The 20,015-nt window shown below is 40.5% G+C and overlaps 1 protein-coding gene and 1 non-coding gene across 4 annotated transcripts; both read left to right on the top strand.

Moving 5' to 3' along the window:
• The first annotated feature begins 1,419 nt into the window (after window positions 1-1,419).
• Window positions 1,420-15,303, top strand: slco1e1 (solute carrier organic anion transporter family, member 1E1). 3 transcript variants are annotated; one of them, XM_039668642.2, is made up of 17 exons: window positions 1,420-1,520; window positions 1,625-1,680; window positions 1,853-1,928; window positions 5,903-6,011; window positions 6,131-6,272; window positions 6,959-7,091; window positions 7,202-7,329; window positions 8,248-8,394; window positions 9,028-9,126; window positions 9,279-9,497; window positions 9,733-9,897; window positions 11,903-12,098; window positions 12,644-12,809; window positions 13,281-13,465; window positions 14,380-14,444; window positions 14,616-14,733; window positions 14,864-15,303. In XM_039668642.2, the coding sequence occupies exons 4-17, from the start codon at window positions 5,907-5,909 to the stop codon at window positions 15,090-15,092; spliced, it is 2,097 nt and encodes a 698-aa protein (XP_039524576.2). In that variant the 5' UTR covers window positions 1,420-1,520; window positions 1,625-1,680; window positions 1,853-1,928; window positions 5,903-5,906; the 3' UTR covers window positions 15,093-15,303. The 3 variants fall into 3 exon arrangements, with proteins under 3 accessions (XP_039524576.2, XP_039524577.2, XP_039524579.2); XM_039668643.2 differs by having other exon boundaries at window positions 1,625-1,724; XM_039668645.2 differs by lacking the exon at window positions 1,625-1,680 and having other exon boundaries at window positions 1,435-1,520.
• A 1,759-nt stretch (window positions 15,304-17,062) lies between these two features.
• LOC120476764 (uncharacterized) lies at window positions 17,063-20,015 on the top strand. Its single transcript, XR_016149825.1, has 3 exons — window positions 17,063-18,039; window positions 18,134-19,488; window positions 19,560-20,015. It is a non-coding gene; the product is annotated as an uncharacterized LOC120476764 (transcript).

Below are 20,015 nucleotides of genomic sequence, written 5' to 3'. Positions count from 1 at the left end.
TAGGTCATTCGTACGAATTCATACGAATTGGTTAATTCGTAAAATATGTACGATTTAGCAAAATCGTACTAATTCGTACGAGTGAGGTCGTACGAATTGTTACGAATTAGCCACCTCGTAAAATTCGTACAAGTTCCCAAGATCGACACCCCTGCTATACACTGTGCATTCTGAAAAGTTTTTTGTCTGAAATTTGTTTTTGTGGGTGCTTTTATGTACTAAACGTGCTATTAGAATTACATACGAGTTTACTAATTTAACCCTCTCTCAAGTTGTATTTACCACTGGGAAGTTTGGGGATAATTTTGATACCCAAGTAGTATCTTCGGCGTACCCTGACATGTACCTCCCCAAAAATCTAACATCCTCAATGAAAAACGTAAATTCTATGCAGACGCAAGTCTGCTAGAAACCCTCCCTCTGGTTTCACATGCTCCCTCTTCATGTGTAATTGCGCGTCAACGCGGACAACGACGCAGAAGTATTTGAAAACCAACGTATAGCGTATAGCTATAGCGTAGAGGCTTCGGCTGAGGCAGGGTGTGCCGATGGCAGGCTACACACAGCCTATGACGTAGCTACGCCGTGAGTTTGACGCAGAAGTATAAATTGGGCTTTAAGTTCCCGAGATGGGCAGGTCACAAACTTTAAACATGGCGGAAGGAAGAACGATTGCTGTTGTGACTGGTATAGGCCTACTTAGTGTTTCCACAACCGCTACATCATCTTGTCTTGACGTTAATGTCGTGCATATTTTACAATATTGTTTGAAGTGTATTGTTCATATTATACATCATTAGCCATTTAAAAACAAGAGCCATTTGAGTGAAATTCCAGAATTGTCAGCAAGCTGACTACCTTGATGAATGTTTATGGTTCTCAATAAATGGGACACAAAATATAATTTTGGCTGATTTTAAATAAGATTTTCCCAATTAGGCAAGAATTAATCTGGTGTCCTCCATGGTTCCTGTTCCTGAATGTGACGAGCTCGTAATCCCGACTTCAGAAATGGGGAGTAGGCAACATAATAGCACATTTCCCTGGCTCAAGTCCAGCTCAACTGCAGAAGAGCCACGGCCTGACCACACTCAATTGGGTTTAGCCAATCTGCTGGTTTAAACCATTCTTAAAAACTTTTTAATGAATGCACAAATTATCTTAATTTATGTAAAATCCTGAATTGATCTAGATAAAAATCTAAAGCAGTTAAAAACTAAAATGAATCGACCACTGGTGTCCCCTATTTAATTAAAATTACTTGCAATATAAATATGATATGTATGTTATGAGAATGAAGGCTTTAACAGATCAGGTTCTGAGTTTGTCTTGGAGCAAAACCACTCTCTTTCAGCAGCATGTGTTGGGCTGTTGGTGTCTCTTGAGCTGGCACGTTGTTGGAATAGAAATGTGCTGAGCTTTTGTGTGGATGAGCTTTGAGAATAAACCACAGGCTTATGCAGAGACCCAGAATCACGTCTTCTCTCCAAGAGGGAGGATATTCCCTGTGCCCATGTCAGGTACAGCACACTTTGGCACATGATTTGTTTCTCTTGGTCCCTTTTGTTTTCTCAGAACCCCCTAACTTTAATTTTCTCGGCATTGGATGAATGGCTGGTTGAAGGGTTTCTGACTGGGAGGGGAGTTTTAAACCGAACTAATTCTGAGAGGATTATCTGAGTAAGTCATAAAAACACAGTAAAAGGCTTTCTCTGTTTCACGAGGTTTGCTTTTCTTTGTTTCTTTTTTTATTATTATATATTTATTCTTATTATTTTTAGTAGTTTAAGTAGTAGTAGTGGTTTTGTATTTAAAATGTTTGTATTTGTCTTCCCCTTCAACTATTCTGAAGATGGGGCAATAGAACTGAAGCCATTGCCTGCTGCAAAAATTGGAATATTTCAGTCTTTCTGAAAGTTTAAATAAAGGTGAGTTATTTTTTTTTTTTAAACTCCTTTTAAATTTGGATGAAGTTTTAACTGTTTTGAAATTTGAGACACTGGCCGTTAAACTTGGATTTGATTAGATGCTTCTTGTTATAGAGGAATTTCTTTTTATGTACATTTATGAATTTATGAACTATTTATTTGAATCTTATTAAATGTTCAAATTAAAATGCAAATAATTTAGGAAATTAGGTGTAGGCTAGTAAGTCATTTCTCGGAATCTTAACTCTTCTTAAAATAAACCTTTAATTGCTCACTGTATTAGCTAGAAATGCACTAATGTATTGTCCAATCATATAGTATAGGCCAAAAATTAGGCATTGGCCAATTATTTTAAAGAGCAGGCCCAATTATCCCCAATAGAGGGCAGAAAAAAATGCATCAATAGTAAAGTAACAAACTCATGGTGAATAAAATTTGTCTATGCTATCTCACGACCAATTTGTATGAATTCGTACGAGTGATTCAAAAGTGGCTAATTCGTACGAATTTGTACGATTTGTCTGACTCTAAACCCACGTGACGGTTATGTTTAGGGGCGGGGTCAGGGGTAGGTCATTCATACGAATTCATACGAATTGGTTAATTCGTAAAATATGTACGATTTAGCAAAATCGTACTAATTCGTATGAGTGAGGTCGTACGAATTGTTATGAATTAGCCACCTTGTAAAATTCGTAAGAATTCCCGTGAGATCGGGTTGAATTTGTTGTGATTTGCTTATTACATTTTCTAAATAAATTTAAATGGTAAGTACTCTAAATGTACTTTATATATATAATTTGTAATTCTTTTTATCTTTTTTGATGTTGTGTGATTAATTCTCAGTGATTTATAAAGCTGAAACTATCAGTATAAGCAGATGTTGTTTGATATTTGCACAGTAATCTGCATTGGCACATACAATTAGTGCATCTCTACTACTAACAGTGTCCATTTATAAATATCTCTCAAGACTGCCAAAAACAGGTCTGTCACAATATCACCATATGGACTCAGTTTTGATTCATTATCACAATCAGCTGTGTCACCTGTGTACTTAATCCATGTGTCTTCAGTTCACATTTGTCCAGTCTCGTCTACACACGTAAATTGCGACATGCGGTTGCGTGTACCTTCTTGTAATCTTGTGGATATACCCTGTGGATATTAATAAATACCATTTGAAACTTTCATCTTCGTCGTCAGGCCTTTGTATGCCGAAGAGCCGTGAAAGAAGACCGGACCCAAACGTGTTAATAAAGAGATTGCGGTGTGTTTTTGTTTTGTTTTGAGTCTGTGTTTTCGTGTTCCTGTTATTGTGCCTTGAGCAGGGAAATCACTCCCTCGAGGCAGAGGCCAGAATTCCAAGAGGCCAGAATTCCTCGACCTAGCACATCAGTCACGCTTCCCGGACAACTGCCTTTGTTCATTTTTCTTTGTAAGACTTCTTGCCAAAGTCTAGGTTTATGTCTGGGGTAGGGTTAGGATCCGATAACGTCCTCTAACCGACGTTTAAGGGTACCCTAAAACGGCGGATGTTGACGTATGGTCAAAAGACGTCCCAAGACGTCAGTTATATGACGTCTTGGGATAAGACTGCGCTGCAGTTCCTCATCAGCCTCCTCTCAGTGGCGCAGCCACACCTGGAGCCCGCTGTGAGCCAGCTTTTCCTAGGAGTGGAGATTCTGTGCCTCAGCCTCCGGGCTCAGATCCCGGTGTGCCACCTCAGCCCATCACCTTAAGTCCTCCACTTTCTCTTCTACCTCCCTTGACTCCAACAGCAACCATTGAGCTTTCAGCTCTGCTGGACTCCCTCGGACAGTTGACTCTGCCTAAATCAGACATCGCCTTCAGTTCGCCATGGACTTGCAGGCTGTTGACTTTTCTCAGTCCCACCACCCTCTACAGCTCTGTTTGGCTCCCCCCTCCCTCAAGCTATGCCTCAGCCCTCAGTCATTTCCAGTTCCATCTCAGCTCTCTGGTACCTTGTTTCAATCCCGGCGGGTCGTCCCTGCAGCTCGTCATGGACTCAGGGACCTTCACTGTCACTCCACTCCTTCGGCTTTCTATCTGTCCACCTCTATTGACTCACCTCCGCTCATTCCCAGGGCGGCATGGAGACCTTAACCACCATGGCTCCTCCCTCCAGTAAAGAAACTGTGGGACGCCGTCCTGACTGTAGCCTGGAGCGCCATTCATGCTCAAGGCCATCCCCTTGATTTAACACAGTCTCATCCCAAGACGTCATACAACTGACGCTTTTGACCATACGTCAACATCCGCCGTTTTAGGGTACCCTTAAACGTCGGTTAGATGACGATCCTGGGGCGTCATCCAATTGACGCTTTACCTTTAACGTCAGTTAGACTTAGGTCTGGGGTAGGGTTAGGATTAGATAACGTCATCTAACCGACGTTTAAGGGTACCCTAAAATGGCGGATGTTGACGTATGGTCAAAAGTGTCAGTTGACGTCTTGGGATGAGACTGCGCTGCTTGATTACACCACCATCGGCACCACGCTGGACCTTCTTTCATTCCATCCCTCACCCAGATTCCCGTCCTCCACCAAAACCTCCTCCATTCATCTGATCAAGGTCACGCCTTTCCGGGAGGGGGCTTAATGTCACAAAATCACACTGTTTGGTCTGTTTGTATCATTTCCCATCACTAGATGTCACCATAGTTACTATTTGATTCTTTATCAGATTCAGCCGTCACCTGTAATCACCTTGTTTGTCTGTGTATTTAATCACTAGCTGTGTTTCCATTACCCTTCAAATTGTGCAAATTGAAATTGTGAAATGAAAATAAGCCCAATGGAAACAATTTCACAAAAAAAATCCCATATATAGCACCAAACTGCAATGGAACCAGTCCCCCCCCCCCCCCCATTTACAGATCCCTGGCGTACGGGAAAAAAAAGTTGTTCATTCGCTATAGATGACGCGGTATGTTTTGACAAAAGACGAGACAGTGTTCTTTATTAAACTCATAAAAGACAAGTATCATGGGAATACTGGAATCTAAACAACAAATTATCAAGACCTAAAGCAGATAGGAGGAAGAAACACCTCATATCCCAGACAGCAAACTGACATTGAATCAACGTGGAAACGACGTCTCTCATGACATTGAAACAACGTTGATTTTGCTCATCGAATTAACTTTGAACCAACGTCGGACGCGGCATTCTTCAAAGCTAAATGAAAATCGAAAATTGGTTTGCTTTCATAACGTTGAAACAACGCGTTGATTTCAAGTTGATTTTCCGTTAGTTTTGAAAGAATGACGCGTCTGACGTTGGTTTAACGTTAATTCGATGAGCAAAACAATGTCAGATCAACGTTGTTTCGATGTCATATTTCCACGTTGATTCAATGTCAGTTTGCTATCTGGGATGTGCTGTGCCGCTCCCAATTATAAACGACTTTCCTTGCCAATAATGGCTAGTGAGTTGGCTGGGATATACATAAACCTACCAACATCCGTTGTCATGATTTTTTGGAATGACTTTCAACTCAACCGAATGACTTTCAATGCAACTTAAACGAAAAATTACATTTTAGTTGCATAACCTTGGTTAATGGAAACGCTGCCATTTTGCAACAGTTATTTATCTACATTTGGAAAATATCTCAAAAGTTTTGCGCATATCTGACATGGACTACTGTGTGTTCGGTTCACCTTTGTCCGGTCTCGTCTATAAACGTGAATGTACGTCAAGGAGAATGTCAATGTGCGGTTGTATGTCCCTGGTTGTAATCCTGTGGATTTACCATGTGAATATTATTAAAGGGTTAAGGATTTATAAAACAACTGTTAAACTCAGAGAAATAAGGGAACATTAAGATAAGAACACATTTAAACTTAATTCATAAATTAACTGAAATGCAGAAAGGTCAGAATGCAATCTAATGAGGTGAAGCTTGACCGAAAAATGGTAAAATAAAATTGTCTGATAATACGATTACAGCAAAATGTCTGAGCCTACTGCAGAGGACAATGGAAAACCGACCAGCCAACAAGACCTTCACATTCCAGAAAAAGAGGCCCCAAGAGACCCCTGCTGCTCGAGTCTAAAGGTGTGGGTGTAAAAAAAAACTCTGTGGTCATTTAAATCTTGAGTCTTAATGTGAATAAAGATCATGTAATTATTGTCAACAGTATATCACAAGCCTGATAAATCTAACTTTTCTTCAAGATTTTCATTGTGGCCCTCTCCTTCGCCTACTTCTCCAAAACCCTGTGTGGAACCTACATGAAAAGCGCTATCACTCAGATTGAGAGGAGATTTGACCTTTCCAGCTCTGCCGTGGGTCTCGTTGATGGAAGTTTCGAAATGGGTTTGTATAAGGATCCCACAATAAAAAAAAAATCTGAACTGAACATGATTTAAGCGCCATGCTCTGGGTATTTTGCTATAAAATTATCAAAAAATGTGCCATATTTGCAGTAATGTTGTCACCGGCACTTTTTTCAATGAGCCTGGGTTGCAAAATACAATGATCAGCGAGTGGACCGTGGATTGTCCAAATCATGCTAAAATAAGTGTGCTTATGTAATCCCTCCACCCGGGTCCTACTCGACCCGCTCCGAGCGGGCCTCAAACCCGGGTCTCTGGCATGAGAGTCAAGCGCTCTAACAAGGAGGCTAAAGACTGCAGCATCTAACGTGTGTCGCTAGAGTGCCTATTGAGATCAGGGGAGTGAGGTTTACTTGCACAGCAACTACTAGCCGGCCTCCGTTACACTCACCCCCCTAAACCTCACTCTCATCCGGGTCACGGCACCAATGTAACCCCTCCACCCGGGGCAACTCGACTCGCTCCGAGCAAGCCTCGAACCTGGGTCTCCGTTATGAGAGTCAGGCGCTCTAAAAAGGAGGCTTAAGACTGCAGCCTCTAGCGTCTGTCGCTAGAGCACCTATTGAGATCAGGGGAGTGAGGTTTACTCGCCTCCGTTACACTTACTTGCTTTGTGTATTTTCATTTTCTGGATTAAGTGGTTGGTCTCTGGATGCTCTTCTACAGGTAACCTGCTCTTTCTGGCAGCGGTTAGTCATTTTGGAGCGAGACTGCATAGGCCACGGCTCATAGGAATGGGCTGTTTCCTCATGGCCATTGGCTCAGCTCTCACTGGACTGCCACACTTTTTCATGGGGCGGTAAATTCATTCACATGCATATTAATTCTAAACACAGTTTGCTTAGTTTACCATTCCTTATAAAGTTTCTCATGTTTCTTTCTTTCTCCCTGCCGGTTATACTCCTACAGGTACAAGTATGACTCTGTGATGCAAGGCTCTTTAAACAAGACTGTCAGTATATCTCCTTGTCAGTATCCCACGGTTCCAAACAACTATTCAAATGCACACATCAAGCCTTCTAATACCACTGGAACAGGTTACTGCTTTACATTTACCCCATAGCATGATATAGACCCTGATATACTTTAAGTGAACTACGTCATTTTGAACATAAAATGAAATTAGTTTGGAGTTCGTTTCAGGAGTTTGAAGTGAGACTCAAGTGACATGACAGGAGTACCAGATGAGATTGTGCAAACATATCTATGATTAGACACTATTGTTTTCGCACTGCTGTTATTTTGTCGTGTACTTATTTCATTATTGAGAGAAAAGGGCACAGTACATATTTCCATATTCATCTAAACGCTACTTCCAGCAGCGTGAGCGACATTGAGATATTCGCTAACAGTTAATTTGCTTTCGTAGGCTTTAAGGACCTTTGAAATAACTTGGAGAAGTGATACGGAACTGTAATACAGAACTGTAATACAGTCATACCTGCCTGGAACTACTTTATCTGTGCATTTCATGAAAAATAAATGCACACCTTAGAACATTCATCAACCAATCAGAATCAAGCATTCAAAGAAACAATAACCCGTCTTAGGTTTCAGGATTTGAACAATTGTTAAACATCTCACCACATTTTTATTTTCACCACAAAAAAAAAGTCAACATATAAAATTCTTCTGAAATGTTCTACCCTATCTTACGACCAATTCGTAAAAGTGGCTAATTCGTACTAATTTGTACGACCTCATTTGTACAAATTCATAGGATTTGTCTAAACTCACGTGATGGTTAGGTTTAGGGGCGGGGTCAGGGGTAGGTCATTCGTATGAATTCATACGAATTGGCCAATTCGTAAAATATGTAAGATTTAGCAAAATCTTACTAATTTGTACGAGTAAGGTCGAATTAGCTACCTCGTAAAATTCGTACGAATTCCAGTGAGATCGGGTTGGAAATGTTCTAAGTACTTGATTTCTTATTTCTACCATTTCAACTTTAGACTGCGTGAAGGACCCTGGATCTACTATGTGGATCTATGTGTTATTGGGTAATGCGCTCAGAGGAATCGGAGAGACTCCGGTCACACCGCTTGGCATATCTTATATTGATGACTTTGCAAAAGCAGAAAACTCAGCATTTTACATTTGTAAGTAAAATTTGGAGATTTTCTTCATTATTATTTTTACTAGAGGTCAGAAACTCTATTGTGCTAGCATAGAAGTGTAAATTACATTAAGACAACAAAAAACGATATCTGGATTATGTTACCCGCATGCATTTTTAAGCTCTCTCTGCATGCCAGCTATTGTGTTGTAAACCCTCGATGATAATAATAGTGCCTAATTTTATTGAATGAGCACTTGTAGTGTACTTCAAATATTTAGGTATATTTACAAAAACTACACTGAAATAAAAAGCCCACGTTCTATAAGTGTGCGTGAAGAATACACTTTTATGAACACACTTAAATGAAAAAAATGTCAAATGTAAAAGCTTTACTTTAAAGTAAATTTAAAATTTGTTTTAATATTTTGTTGTGCTGTAAATAAGTACACTTTTCCATGAATGTAACCATATTTAAAAATCAAATTATGAAATTACATGTATAGTTCAGCTAACTGCATTTATTATATTTTTTTAATATAATACATTTTCATTTAATTGCAATTAAGTGTCAGAAAACATTACATTTACTAAAGTATTCTTGTTTTTCACAAGGGAAGAGCAAACTCATCATGATATTTAAATGTTTAGTAAAAATCTCTGTTTTGATGTTTAGCATGTCTTCAGACCATTATGCTGCTGGGTCCCATGTTTGGATTCATACTGGGCTCCATGTGTGCCAGACTGTATGTGGATATTGGATTTGTCAGTGTTGGTAAGCATCTAGTTTAATTACTGTCACCAGTGACACTAGTGTCTTGTGTGTATTCATGAAGTTTAATTTGTGTTTGAAACACACACACACACACACACACACACACACATATATATATATATATATATATATTCTCCCTCATTTTCCTGCAGACAGTGTGACCATTACTCCACAGGATGCGCGCTGGGTCGGCGCTTGGTGGCTAGGCTTCTTCGTGTCATCTGCCATCCTACTACTTGCTGGTGTTCCCTTTTGGTTCCTGCCCAGGTCTTTAACCAAACAAGGAGAGGAAGGGAAGGAAAACCAGGGAAACAAAGAACAACCTGTCCTCCCAACCACAAACTCATTGAAACTGTCCGACATTGCAAAAGGCAACTTCATTTCACCATTTTCCTAAATGCAGTTTTGTTTGAACTATTTGTTTTTCTATTCCTTTTCCCTTCTCTCTTTAAAACGAACAAATTCATGTTACAAATAGCGGTACTTCACCAAGAGTCACTCTATTTGTAAGACGGGCACCTTTTAAACAGGTCTTAAAGATGATTAACTGAAGTTAAGCTAATATCTATGCAAATCTCACTCTCTGTCCTGTTTGTAAATGTTAAGGGTTCTTGCCTTCCCTGAAAAGACTACTGTGCACTCCCGCGTACTTCCTGTTGCTGTGTGGGACTGTTTTGAAGTTCAACTCTTTCATCGGACTGCTCACCTTCAAAGCCAAATACATGGAGCAACAATTTGGCCAGTCTGCGTCCAGAGCAAACTTCCTTATTGGTGAGAAGTCTTTTCATTTAAAATGTCCAGGATGCGTTTCCCGTACAACGATGTAACAAAAGACGTCCCACGATGTCAGTTATATGACGTCTTGGGATGAGACTGTGTTACCCACATTGCGCTCGCCACCCATTGTTCCAGCACTCCTCCACAAGCTCAGCATATTTTGCCCTCTCATTTGCCTCCTCGATGCAGTCCTCCCAGGGTATGGTGAGTTCCAGGAGAACGATCTGCCTGGAGGACTCTGAGATGAGTAGCTTGTCAGGCCACAGCATTGTAGTGACGGGCGGCAGTTTCTGGGAATTTCGGTTGCCTCTCCAGGTCAACTTTCAACTCCCAGTCAAACACAGTCTCATCCCAAGACGTCATACAACTGACGCTTTTGACGATACGTCAACATCCACCGTTTTAGGGTAACCTTAAACGTCGGTTAGATGACGATCTTGGGGCGTCATCCAACTGACGCTTTACCTTTAACGTCAGTTAGGTGACGGGGTAGGTTTAGGTCTAGGGTAGAGTTAGGATTAGGTAGCGTCATCTAACCGACGTTTAAGGGTACCCTAAAACTCAAGGGTCAAAAGCGTCAGTTGTATGACGTCTTGGGATGAGACTGCGCTGGCCAGTCTTGTGCTGTTGCTAGCAGGCCCTATGAGGTGGCCCTGGCAGCTACTGGTGGCTTCTCCCCAGCCCGGTCGAAAGCAATGGTGTTCTTAACTGGTCGGAGGCACTTGCAGTGGCCAATTCCACAACTGATGGTATTCCCTATAGTCTTCAGGACTTGGTTTGTGGCACCACCGGTAGTGTCCCTCACCCAGTGCCTTCGAACCGCTGCTGAGGATGTGCTCCAGGGTCCCTCTCTTCAGGCAGAGGTTGCAGGCTGGTGACTCCAGCCAATCCCCAGCTGAACAGGTTGGATGGGCTCGGTAGTACATCGTAGACAGCCTGGATCAGGAACTGTATGCAATGGTGTTCCTCTTTCCACAGCGCTGCATGCTCCCATCTTGTCCAGGCTCACTGCTGCCATTCCAACCATCCTGCTGGCCTGCTCCTCCTCTACTGCTACCCGCACCTCCTGCTGCACCAGTGATCTCCTGTCCTTCTCCTTTGCCTTGGTGTAACGGGATGTTGTGCTGCTACCCAGGCCAGCTCTTCCATGAGTCACTGCTCCCACCAATGCCCTGTGGCTTACCGTAGCCGTGACTCAGCCACATTCACCGCCTCTGCTGCCGTCCACTTCCGCCCTGTCCTCACCTCAATCCCAGCATGGGAGACCTTCGGGTCCTGTGACTCTCTGTATTGCAGGGCCTCCCTTGCATGGCCGACCTTGAACTCCTCATTCAGGCTTCTGATAGGGTGCTTCAGCTTGTTGTTCTGGCCATACAAGGCGATGATGCTCAGGCTTCGAGGTAGGCCCAGGCACTTCCGTAGAAACCTGCTGACTCTCCTCTCAAAGGCCTCGATGGTGGAGATTGAGACCTCAGAAATCAGGAGGGGCCAGAGAATCCGTGGCAGGATGCCATGTTGGTAAATCCAAGCCTTGAACTTGCCAGGTAGGCCTGACTTGTCCACTCCGGCTAGCCAGACTTCCAGTTCAAGGTTGGTTGCACGGATGGCTGCTGTGTCTTTCAGGCTACAGTCGAACACCTTTCCCAAGCTCTTCACTGGTTTGTCAGTGATAATAATAAATTACTTTTGAATAAATTTAATATTACTAAAATAAATTACTATTGAATAACACAGTAAAACTCAAGTACTTTACATGTGCTTTAGTATGTTTGTCTACACATCAACATAGTTTACTTCCTTAAAGCATGACAAAAAGATTATTACAACATGATTTAACATGTAATTTAAAGTAAAACTTTAATTTTTTTGACTTCTCATATCTTTTGTCAAATTCAGTTACAGTGTTTTGGAGCAAATTCATCTGAACCCAACCAACCCACACAGAGAAGTTTGTCAGGCTTGACATTAATTGAAACTAAAGACCTGTCATGTCCCGCAGGTGTCCTGATCCTGCCTGTGGTTGCCGTGGGAATATTTTTGGGTGGTTTGTTAATGAAAAGATACAAGTTGAGCGTTGTGGCAGGGGCTCAGCTCTCCTTCATCACCTCCTTCTCTGCCTTCCTTCTCCTCCTCCTCCATTTCGGCACAAAGTGTGACAATTTGCCTGTGGCGGGGCTCACTGTCTCCTACAATGGGTAATATGTTTCTATACCTCTAAGTCAGTGGTTCTCAAAATGTGTGGAGGAATGCACTCTCAAATCGAATTCACTTCCTGACGTTCAAATCTTTTACAATAGATGAAACAAAATCACTTTACAAAATCGCGAGTCGTTACTTATTTTAAAGCAATTACTTTACGACCACTAAAAGAGTATGTTAGTATGAATCTGTGTAGTATGAACGTAAAATGGACATTCTACATTCATCATGTTCTCATAACCTCATCAGTTGTGTCGCTTCACTGCCATTCATAATCATCTACCGTGGCCTCATGGGATAGTAAAGTGTCCATCGTACAGTATGTGCACTTCAGAATCTCGCCGGTACTTTTTCTTTAATGAGTTTAGACAATTCGGACACACTTATTTTGTCACATACTGTTTTTAGTGATTTCGAAAGCAGCCAATGGGTTGAAAACACAATTGAGAACCACTGTTATAGGTGAACATTGGCTCTCAGCCAGAATATATACTGTGTTTCAAAACCGGAAACAATCACCAATCTCAGAATTCCTCCCAAGGACTCCTGATACATCTTATGATGAGCGCTCCCTCGTGTCTCAGTGTAACCAGAACTGTTCCTGCTCTACGTCTGAATGGGATCCCGTGTGCTCTGACAGTGGCATTACATATGTGTCGCCCTGTTTGGCAGGATGCACCGCCTCCACTGGACAAGGCAAAAACACGGTATTTCTAGTATAATTGGATCTATTGAAAACTTTTTTTCTTAAAGGGGTGGTGTAATACCCTTTTCACAAGATGTAAAGTATTTGATGTCAGCAAAACACACCCTTTTTGTGTCTGTGTCCCTTTAATTGCAAATTTGCTGCTGCTCATGACACAGAGGGCGGAGCTACGACAGCTTTCACCTCACACTGAAAATGTCAAAAACTTTTAGATTATTACATTCAAACAAGATTATTGTTCGATTATTACAAGTCAGACAAAGATGGAGAGACTCAAGAAGAAGTGTACACAACATTTCCGAATGGTTAGTTGAATTTATCATGCTCAAACAGCAACATTACACTAACTTAAAGTGAAATCAATAAGTAATCAGTAATCAACCACCCCTTTAATAAACTCTTTTTTTTAAATCCAAGGTACCCAAGGAGTAATGCAAGCCTTCGTTTACACACTGTAATTTGTGTGTCACAGGTTTTCCAGAACTGCAGCTGTGTCTTAACCCCCTCACCAGTAGAGGGCAGCAGATCTGTGTCTCTGGGCCAGTGTCCCCGTGGGCCAGTATGTACCCGGAGTTTCACCTCTTACATGGCTGTAACTGTCCTCAGCTCCTTCATTAGCTCTCTGGGCACTACTCCTGGATACATGATCACAATACGGTCAGTTACCAGCAGGATAGGATTTAATTAGTGATCTCTGGTAAGGCAAGTGTTTGGCCTTTTTTTTTTTTTTTTTTTTAAATCGCTAGGACACATTTGGGTCTCTTTTTTAAATCTCTTCACAGTGAGCACAGCAGCAGTTTATGCAGGCTAAACTCTTCATCTTTCAATAGATGAATCCTTTTCTCACACAAAACTCTACAAACCTACAGAAGAATTTGCACTTTTACACACATTTTTCAAATCATAACAACTACATTCCTACAGTAATACCATATTGAAATATATTCTGACTCAAAAAACTGAAATACTATCAAAACTATTAGATGTAGCTGAACACATGTGTTCATTACCTGGTACTATATACAAAAGGGAAAACTTTGTAATTTTGCAATTCCACAATGTAAACATAGACCATGTAACACACTGCAGTGAATTATAAACAATAGTCTGTCATTCTTGCTTTGTAAAGAAACTTTACAAAAGAAAACATTGCATAATGGTTTTACCTATTTTTTTAGGCTGTTGTTTTGTGAGTGACAATCTTTGTTTTGGTGGATGAAAATCTTTGCCAGTCTTATGGGAGTCCTATGAGTTGATTTGAGACATGAATAAAGTGTTTTGGTGTAGTTCTAGTGCTGTGCAAATCTGAAATTTGTCTGTGAAACCGATAGATTGCATTTAATATTTAGTGTGTGTGTGTGGAAAAAAAATATAATACGTATACAGTATATTAGATATTTCGACCTTTAAAATTTAAGGTCAGATTCTCATAGTGAATTAGGATTTTATTGAGGCAAAAGTTGTAGTTAATAGTGAATGTGTTCCCCAAACTAAAGTGTTATTTTAACAATTCATGCATTCAAATTCCATCCCTGTATGTTATGTATTTACTGTATACAATGTGTTTTTAGATGCATTAAACCTGAGCTGAAGTCACTGGCATTGGGTATTCAAACTCTGGTGATGCGGACTTTAGGTACAATATTAATATTCAGTTCATTGCTATTCAGTGTTACTTTAAGGCGAGAAAGCATACATATATGTAAACACACTTATAAGCTAGTTAATATTGTACTGTATTTGACATTTTATGCATATTACAGTATGTTCTGTGCAAACTGCATTAATGTGTAATATTTTTCTGGAGGTGGTATTCCTGCTCCGGTATATTTTGGAGCTCTCATTGACTCAACGTGTTTAAAATGGGGAATGAAGAAGTGCGGGGGGCGAGGAGCCTGTCGTACATACGACTCAGATATGTACAGGTGTGTATTTGTGTACGTAATATTAGTATCAAATAAAGAAAAAGCGTGCTTGTAACATCTTTAAATGCCCGTTTAGACATGTTGGATATTTACTAAACAAAGTGCAAAAACGTTGTTGTCCTATTTTCAGAGTAATCTTCTTGAGCCTGACCACATGTTTAAGGGGATGCTCCTACTTCTTCATCATTGCTGTCATCGTGCTGCTACAGAAGCAGTTTAGTAAAGAAGAGGTCAAAGCATTACAGCAAACAGCCAGCAAACAACATGCAATTGAACTTCAGGCCCCAGAGAAGCGCCACCATGATGGATCAAAAACTGATACCACAGAAAAAACAGAAGCAACCAATACTGAAGGCTAGCGATGAGCACCGCAACACCGCTATTTAACTCTTTCAGGGAATTCAGGAGGCATTGCTCGACCCATTGGTAATGGGTCGAGAACTACTAATACAGTGACCAGAACCATATGGAAAACAATGTTACTCGCCATAACACTTTTTATTCTCTGTTTCGTGATCCAAAGTTTGTTTCTTTATTTGAAAACAAGAATAAATTTCCATTCTTTAATATGTGTCTCTGTAGATTATTTCACATAATATTTTAAAAAAAGATTCTTGGAATGGTACAGTTGTAAGTAAATGTGGCAACAGATATAATTGCTGAAATAATACCTGCTTTTAATTCATTCATTTGCTCACAAAACTGGGGATGTCATGATAGCTGGGTTACTTCACCTCTGGAAAGATGAATGTGTATTTAAAATTGGTAATTTATGTAGAAGAAATGTGAAATTGTTTTTGAATTTGGAGCTTTCTAGATTGAGAAAAGCCAGAAAATGTATTTTTGGCTTGTATGGATGAAAGACAACAACTCCCAGAATGCACTGGCTTCGCTGCCCTAGGAGGCCACGCCTACTGGTGACAGAGCGCAGTAGTTAAACAACAAGTCTAGGCTACTAGTGAGTCTCCGTGATGAGTCTGCCTGAAAATGTGTTTCGAGATCGCCCAAAATGTCCGGGATTCGGCTTTTGCGTTCTACAGTCTCCATTCATCAAGTTTACAGTGGCGAGCGGGACGAGTGAGGGCCGCGGGAGAACGGCGCGAGGCCGGTGGCGTGATTACCGAGCGACATCTGTGAGACGCACTGGTCTCGTATCTCTCACGGAGGATGGGAATTTTCTTACCAATGTTAAAACACACATCAACCGATCACTTGTTTAGCGTTCATGTAAACACTAGGCTACATTCAGATTCATCAATCGGAATGAATTCAGTTAGACTGAAACAAAAGGTGTGTATATAAACAATGAATGGCGACTGCAGAAAGCACCGCCGGCCGGACATGTCTGGGAAAAAGAGGATGGTAACCCCTACTATTCAGCTTTCTCCACAGAACAAGACGCTGCTAGCTTAGCTTCCAAAAAAAAAAGATGGCTGTACTATGTGTACATTCTGTGAATGAGATCCCACCCTCTATGGGCGTGTTGAAAACATACGGGACAGCCCCTACTACTGACTATAGTCTTTAGCCTCTGGCCAAAAAAAATACTCAAATGACCAAAATCCTCCGATCATGAACTATTGTAATTAGTATTTATGCCTTATTTATTCGTCACATTAGTCACACAGAAATTACCGTTAGGTTTCATAAAAGAATATAGCGGGTATATTTCATATAGCGGGTGGTGATGGCGCAGTGGATAAGACACATGCCTTTGGTGTGAGCGACTCGGGTTCGAATCCACTGTGAGACACCAATGTGTCCCTGAGCAAGACACTTAACCCCTAGTTGCTCCAGAGGCGTGCGACCTCTGACATATATAGCAATTGTAAGTCGCTTTGGATAAAAGTGTCAGCTAAATGTAAAAAAGAGGACACACTTCTTCAGTCGCATCTGTTTCTGTTTATTTGGTAACTTAGTTACAGGACTTCTTTCTAAATGTGATATAAATATGGGAGCTGTACCACTCTCTTGACTCCCAGAAGGCTACAGATATTTTCTGTCAGAGAAAAAGAGGTAGTCAGTTATAAAGAGACGAGACGTAGGCTATCTGACAGATAAAATAAAAACATGATTGTGATAGCCTTTATGATTGGTCTGATTTCTTCAAACAATCACCATGTATTTTATTACTATGTGCAAACAATGCAAGAACAATCATATGCTCTTTTAAAATATATTATTCATCAAATACTGTTTAACTTTTCACTATGAATAATCTATTGTATATACAGTATTATAAAATACCAACATGACATCATGACTTTTGCGTAAACATACACGCAACTTTCGTGTCAAGTAGCGTGATATCTCTACGCAATTTGAGCTATCCGCGTGTATGTCTGCGCGATTAATGTCCGAGTGATTAGTACACGCCTTCAAAAGTCCGACCGAAACGAAGCAAAATGTAAATCTACATCTGGGGAGCGATCTTTTTTCCCCTAGGATAGTAGGGGAACACTCATAAAAGCACCATCACTCAGATTGAGAGACGGTTTGAGATCCCAAGTCCTACTGTTGGTATCATCGATGGCAGTTTTGAAATGGGTGAGTTGAGATGTGTCGAGCTGCACTGAGAAATGAGGGCTGAGGTTCACCCGATAGATGAGTACTTATAGCAGCCTCTTATAACAGAGTACTTATAACACCACAGAGGCTGTAATGTGAATCCTGGACAGTTGATTGATGGTATGCTATGAAACAACAAAGAATCTGTTGGTTATCACTGTGGTAAGCTACTTTGGCGCCAAGTTTCACAGGGTCATGGGTATAGGGACATTGATAATGGCTTTACCTCACTTCATGATGGACTGGTGAGTGACGTTCATGGGTCAAGGGTGTGTGCGATGAAGAACAGAAAGAAACTTTTATAAATCCTTAGAATTTTACTCTTTCTATTCACGTTTAGTTTCTTAAGATTTTAAACACTTTTATAACATTTTCATGAAAAGTTTAAATTCAATGACTCAAAAAAAGTGTATTTAGTACAAGCATTAAGTAAAATGTTCCTTTTCTGATATTTTGATTTGTTGATTATAAAAGATGTGCTTTCAAGTCATTGTATCAATCAGTTATTTAACGCAATATTAAATAAATTAATTGATGGCCATCACATAATTAGTATATTCCTACTAAAATATTTCCACCTCATAATGATCAGTATTCTTGAAGATCTGTATTTTAAATGCATGTGTATTTATTATTTATGTGTCTGTTTGTTTCTGACAGGTACACGTACGATACAGCTGCCGCCCACACTAATGATGCTGATAATTTCACAGAATACTGTTCAACAGCTTGTGGCCGGTAATGCAAGGTTATATGTGGAAAAGCATGTGGGATATTTTAATTGTAAAAAGCAGTGAAATACCCAACAGAGCACTCTATATGGGTTGTATAGGATGCCAAAAAGGGGAAGAGGAAAGCTCGCCCACATGGGAGATTGTGCTGTTGGGAAACATTATTCGTGGAATCGGGAAAGCCAACATCGGTCCTTTGGGAATGTCTTTCATAGATGATTATGCACACCCAGAAAACTCTGCTTTTTACTTTGGTGAGAAAATTATTGTGCATTTTTTTCAAACTGAAGTTCCCTTGTCCCTCAGTCCAGTTTGTCCAGTTTTTTTTTTTCCTAGGTTGCCTGCACACACTTGGAGTCATCGGGCCAATTTTTGGTTACTCGCTTAGATCTCTGTGTGCTAGTATTTACGTGGACATTGGCTTGGTTGATAGAGGTGAGTTTAAATTGTTATACCTTAGAACTCACAAACAAGAAAGTACCAAAAAGAAGAGCAGTATTACTTTGTTTGTTTTTGATATGCACCATGGTAGTACCTCCTCTTTGAATTACCTTGAGGTATCATGACAAATACAGTACCATGGTATGTGAATATGGCAATGGTCAGAGGGTCGGTAGGGTCTCAAGCTGGAAAACAGTGGTCTACCACAGAGAATTAGACCACCATGGCTGGAAAAATTGTGGCAGAACAATTGAACAAGATGGTTTAGGAGGAGCAGGAGGCCTTAGGGGATCCAGCAGAATAGGGGAGCCAGAGGAGCAAAAGACCCAGGATAGGGAGGCAGAATATGAGGCTTCAGGAAAGCCGGTTGAGTGGAAGACCACAGAAGAGCCAGCAGATTATACGATTAGAAACCCACCACAGGGAACCCGAAGTGTGGGTTGTGCCACAGGGATCTCAGATGCTTCAGCGGATCAGGGTAAGTATGCTTCAGGGGAAGTATCAGTAGATGCGAGTTGAGTCTTCTAAGCCATTACCACCCTCCATTACTGTCACCAGGAGAACAGACCCATTTGGTACCTTGGGGAAAAAAGGACTCCCTGGAAAGTTAGGAGAAACAGAAGTAGGGGAGCCCAACACATGATATATATACCATATTTATATGGAAGAAATGTGTATTAAATGTTTAATTCGTCCTTGCAGGATTGTGAATCCTGAGCTAAAGTCTCTCTCGGTGGGCGTGCTACTATTAGTTTTAAGAGTTTTGGGTAAGTTCACATTTGTATTGTTCGGTTTTATTTAGAAGAGGTGTCCCAAGAATTTTAATTAAATTACAGATGTCGATCACATTGAGGTCTGGCACAGGATTGTTTTTAATGCAATTTCACTCTTTTAAAGGTGGTATTCCTGCTCCTATTTACTTTGGGGCTCTAATTGACTCTACCTGTCTGAAATGGGGTCACAAAAAATGTGGTGGAAGAGGTGCTTGCAGAATGTATGACACTGAGACTTTTAGGTGAGCAAATCTGGCAGAGGTATCATGTAGCCCAACTGATGCATGCTAAAATGTAATGTGACCCTCATCAGGTTCCTGTTTCTGGGACTGGTCAACTCTCTGCGGGTGTTAGGATTTATCCTGCTATGGCTGGCCATCACACAGATTAACAGGAAAATACAGAATGATAAACGGATGTCCAAGGACATGAGAACTGCTGCTCCTGTGCTGTATGATCCAGAAAAGCAGAAGACTCTAAAATATTGTTCTGCATTGTTTTATTTTGAATTTGTGTATGTATTTATGTATTTTATGCTTTTTTTATGTGCTTTGTTTAATTTTAGTTTGTTTCTTGGTCATTTAAAAAAAATATGCTGGCATTTTATTTCTGTGGCCAGGAGATTTAGAATCGATTGTCCCATTATTTAAATTTGTATTTAATTAATTTATATAAAAATGTATACATGTTACAAATATAATTTAAGACCTGGTTAATGGCTCATGTCACCATATATAACATTATATGTTTAATATTAATGTTCAAAATG

The sequence above is a fragment of the Pimephales promelas genome, chromosome 24 (genome assembly GCF_988280905.1).
Source record: "Pimephales promelas chromosome 24, fPimPro1.hap1.1, whole genome shotgun sequence".
Classification (NCBI taxonomy): domain Eukaryota; kingdom Metazoa; phylum Chordata; class Actinopteri; order Cypriniformes; family Leuciscidae; genus Pimephales; species Pimephales promelas.
The sequence above is the reverse complement of the archived record's forward strand: the minus strand, read 5'-3'. Positions and strand labels throughout refer to the sequence as shown.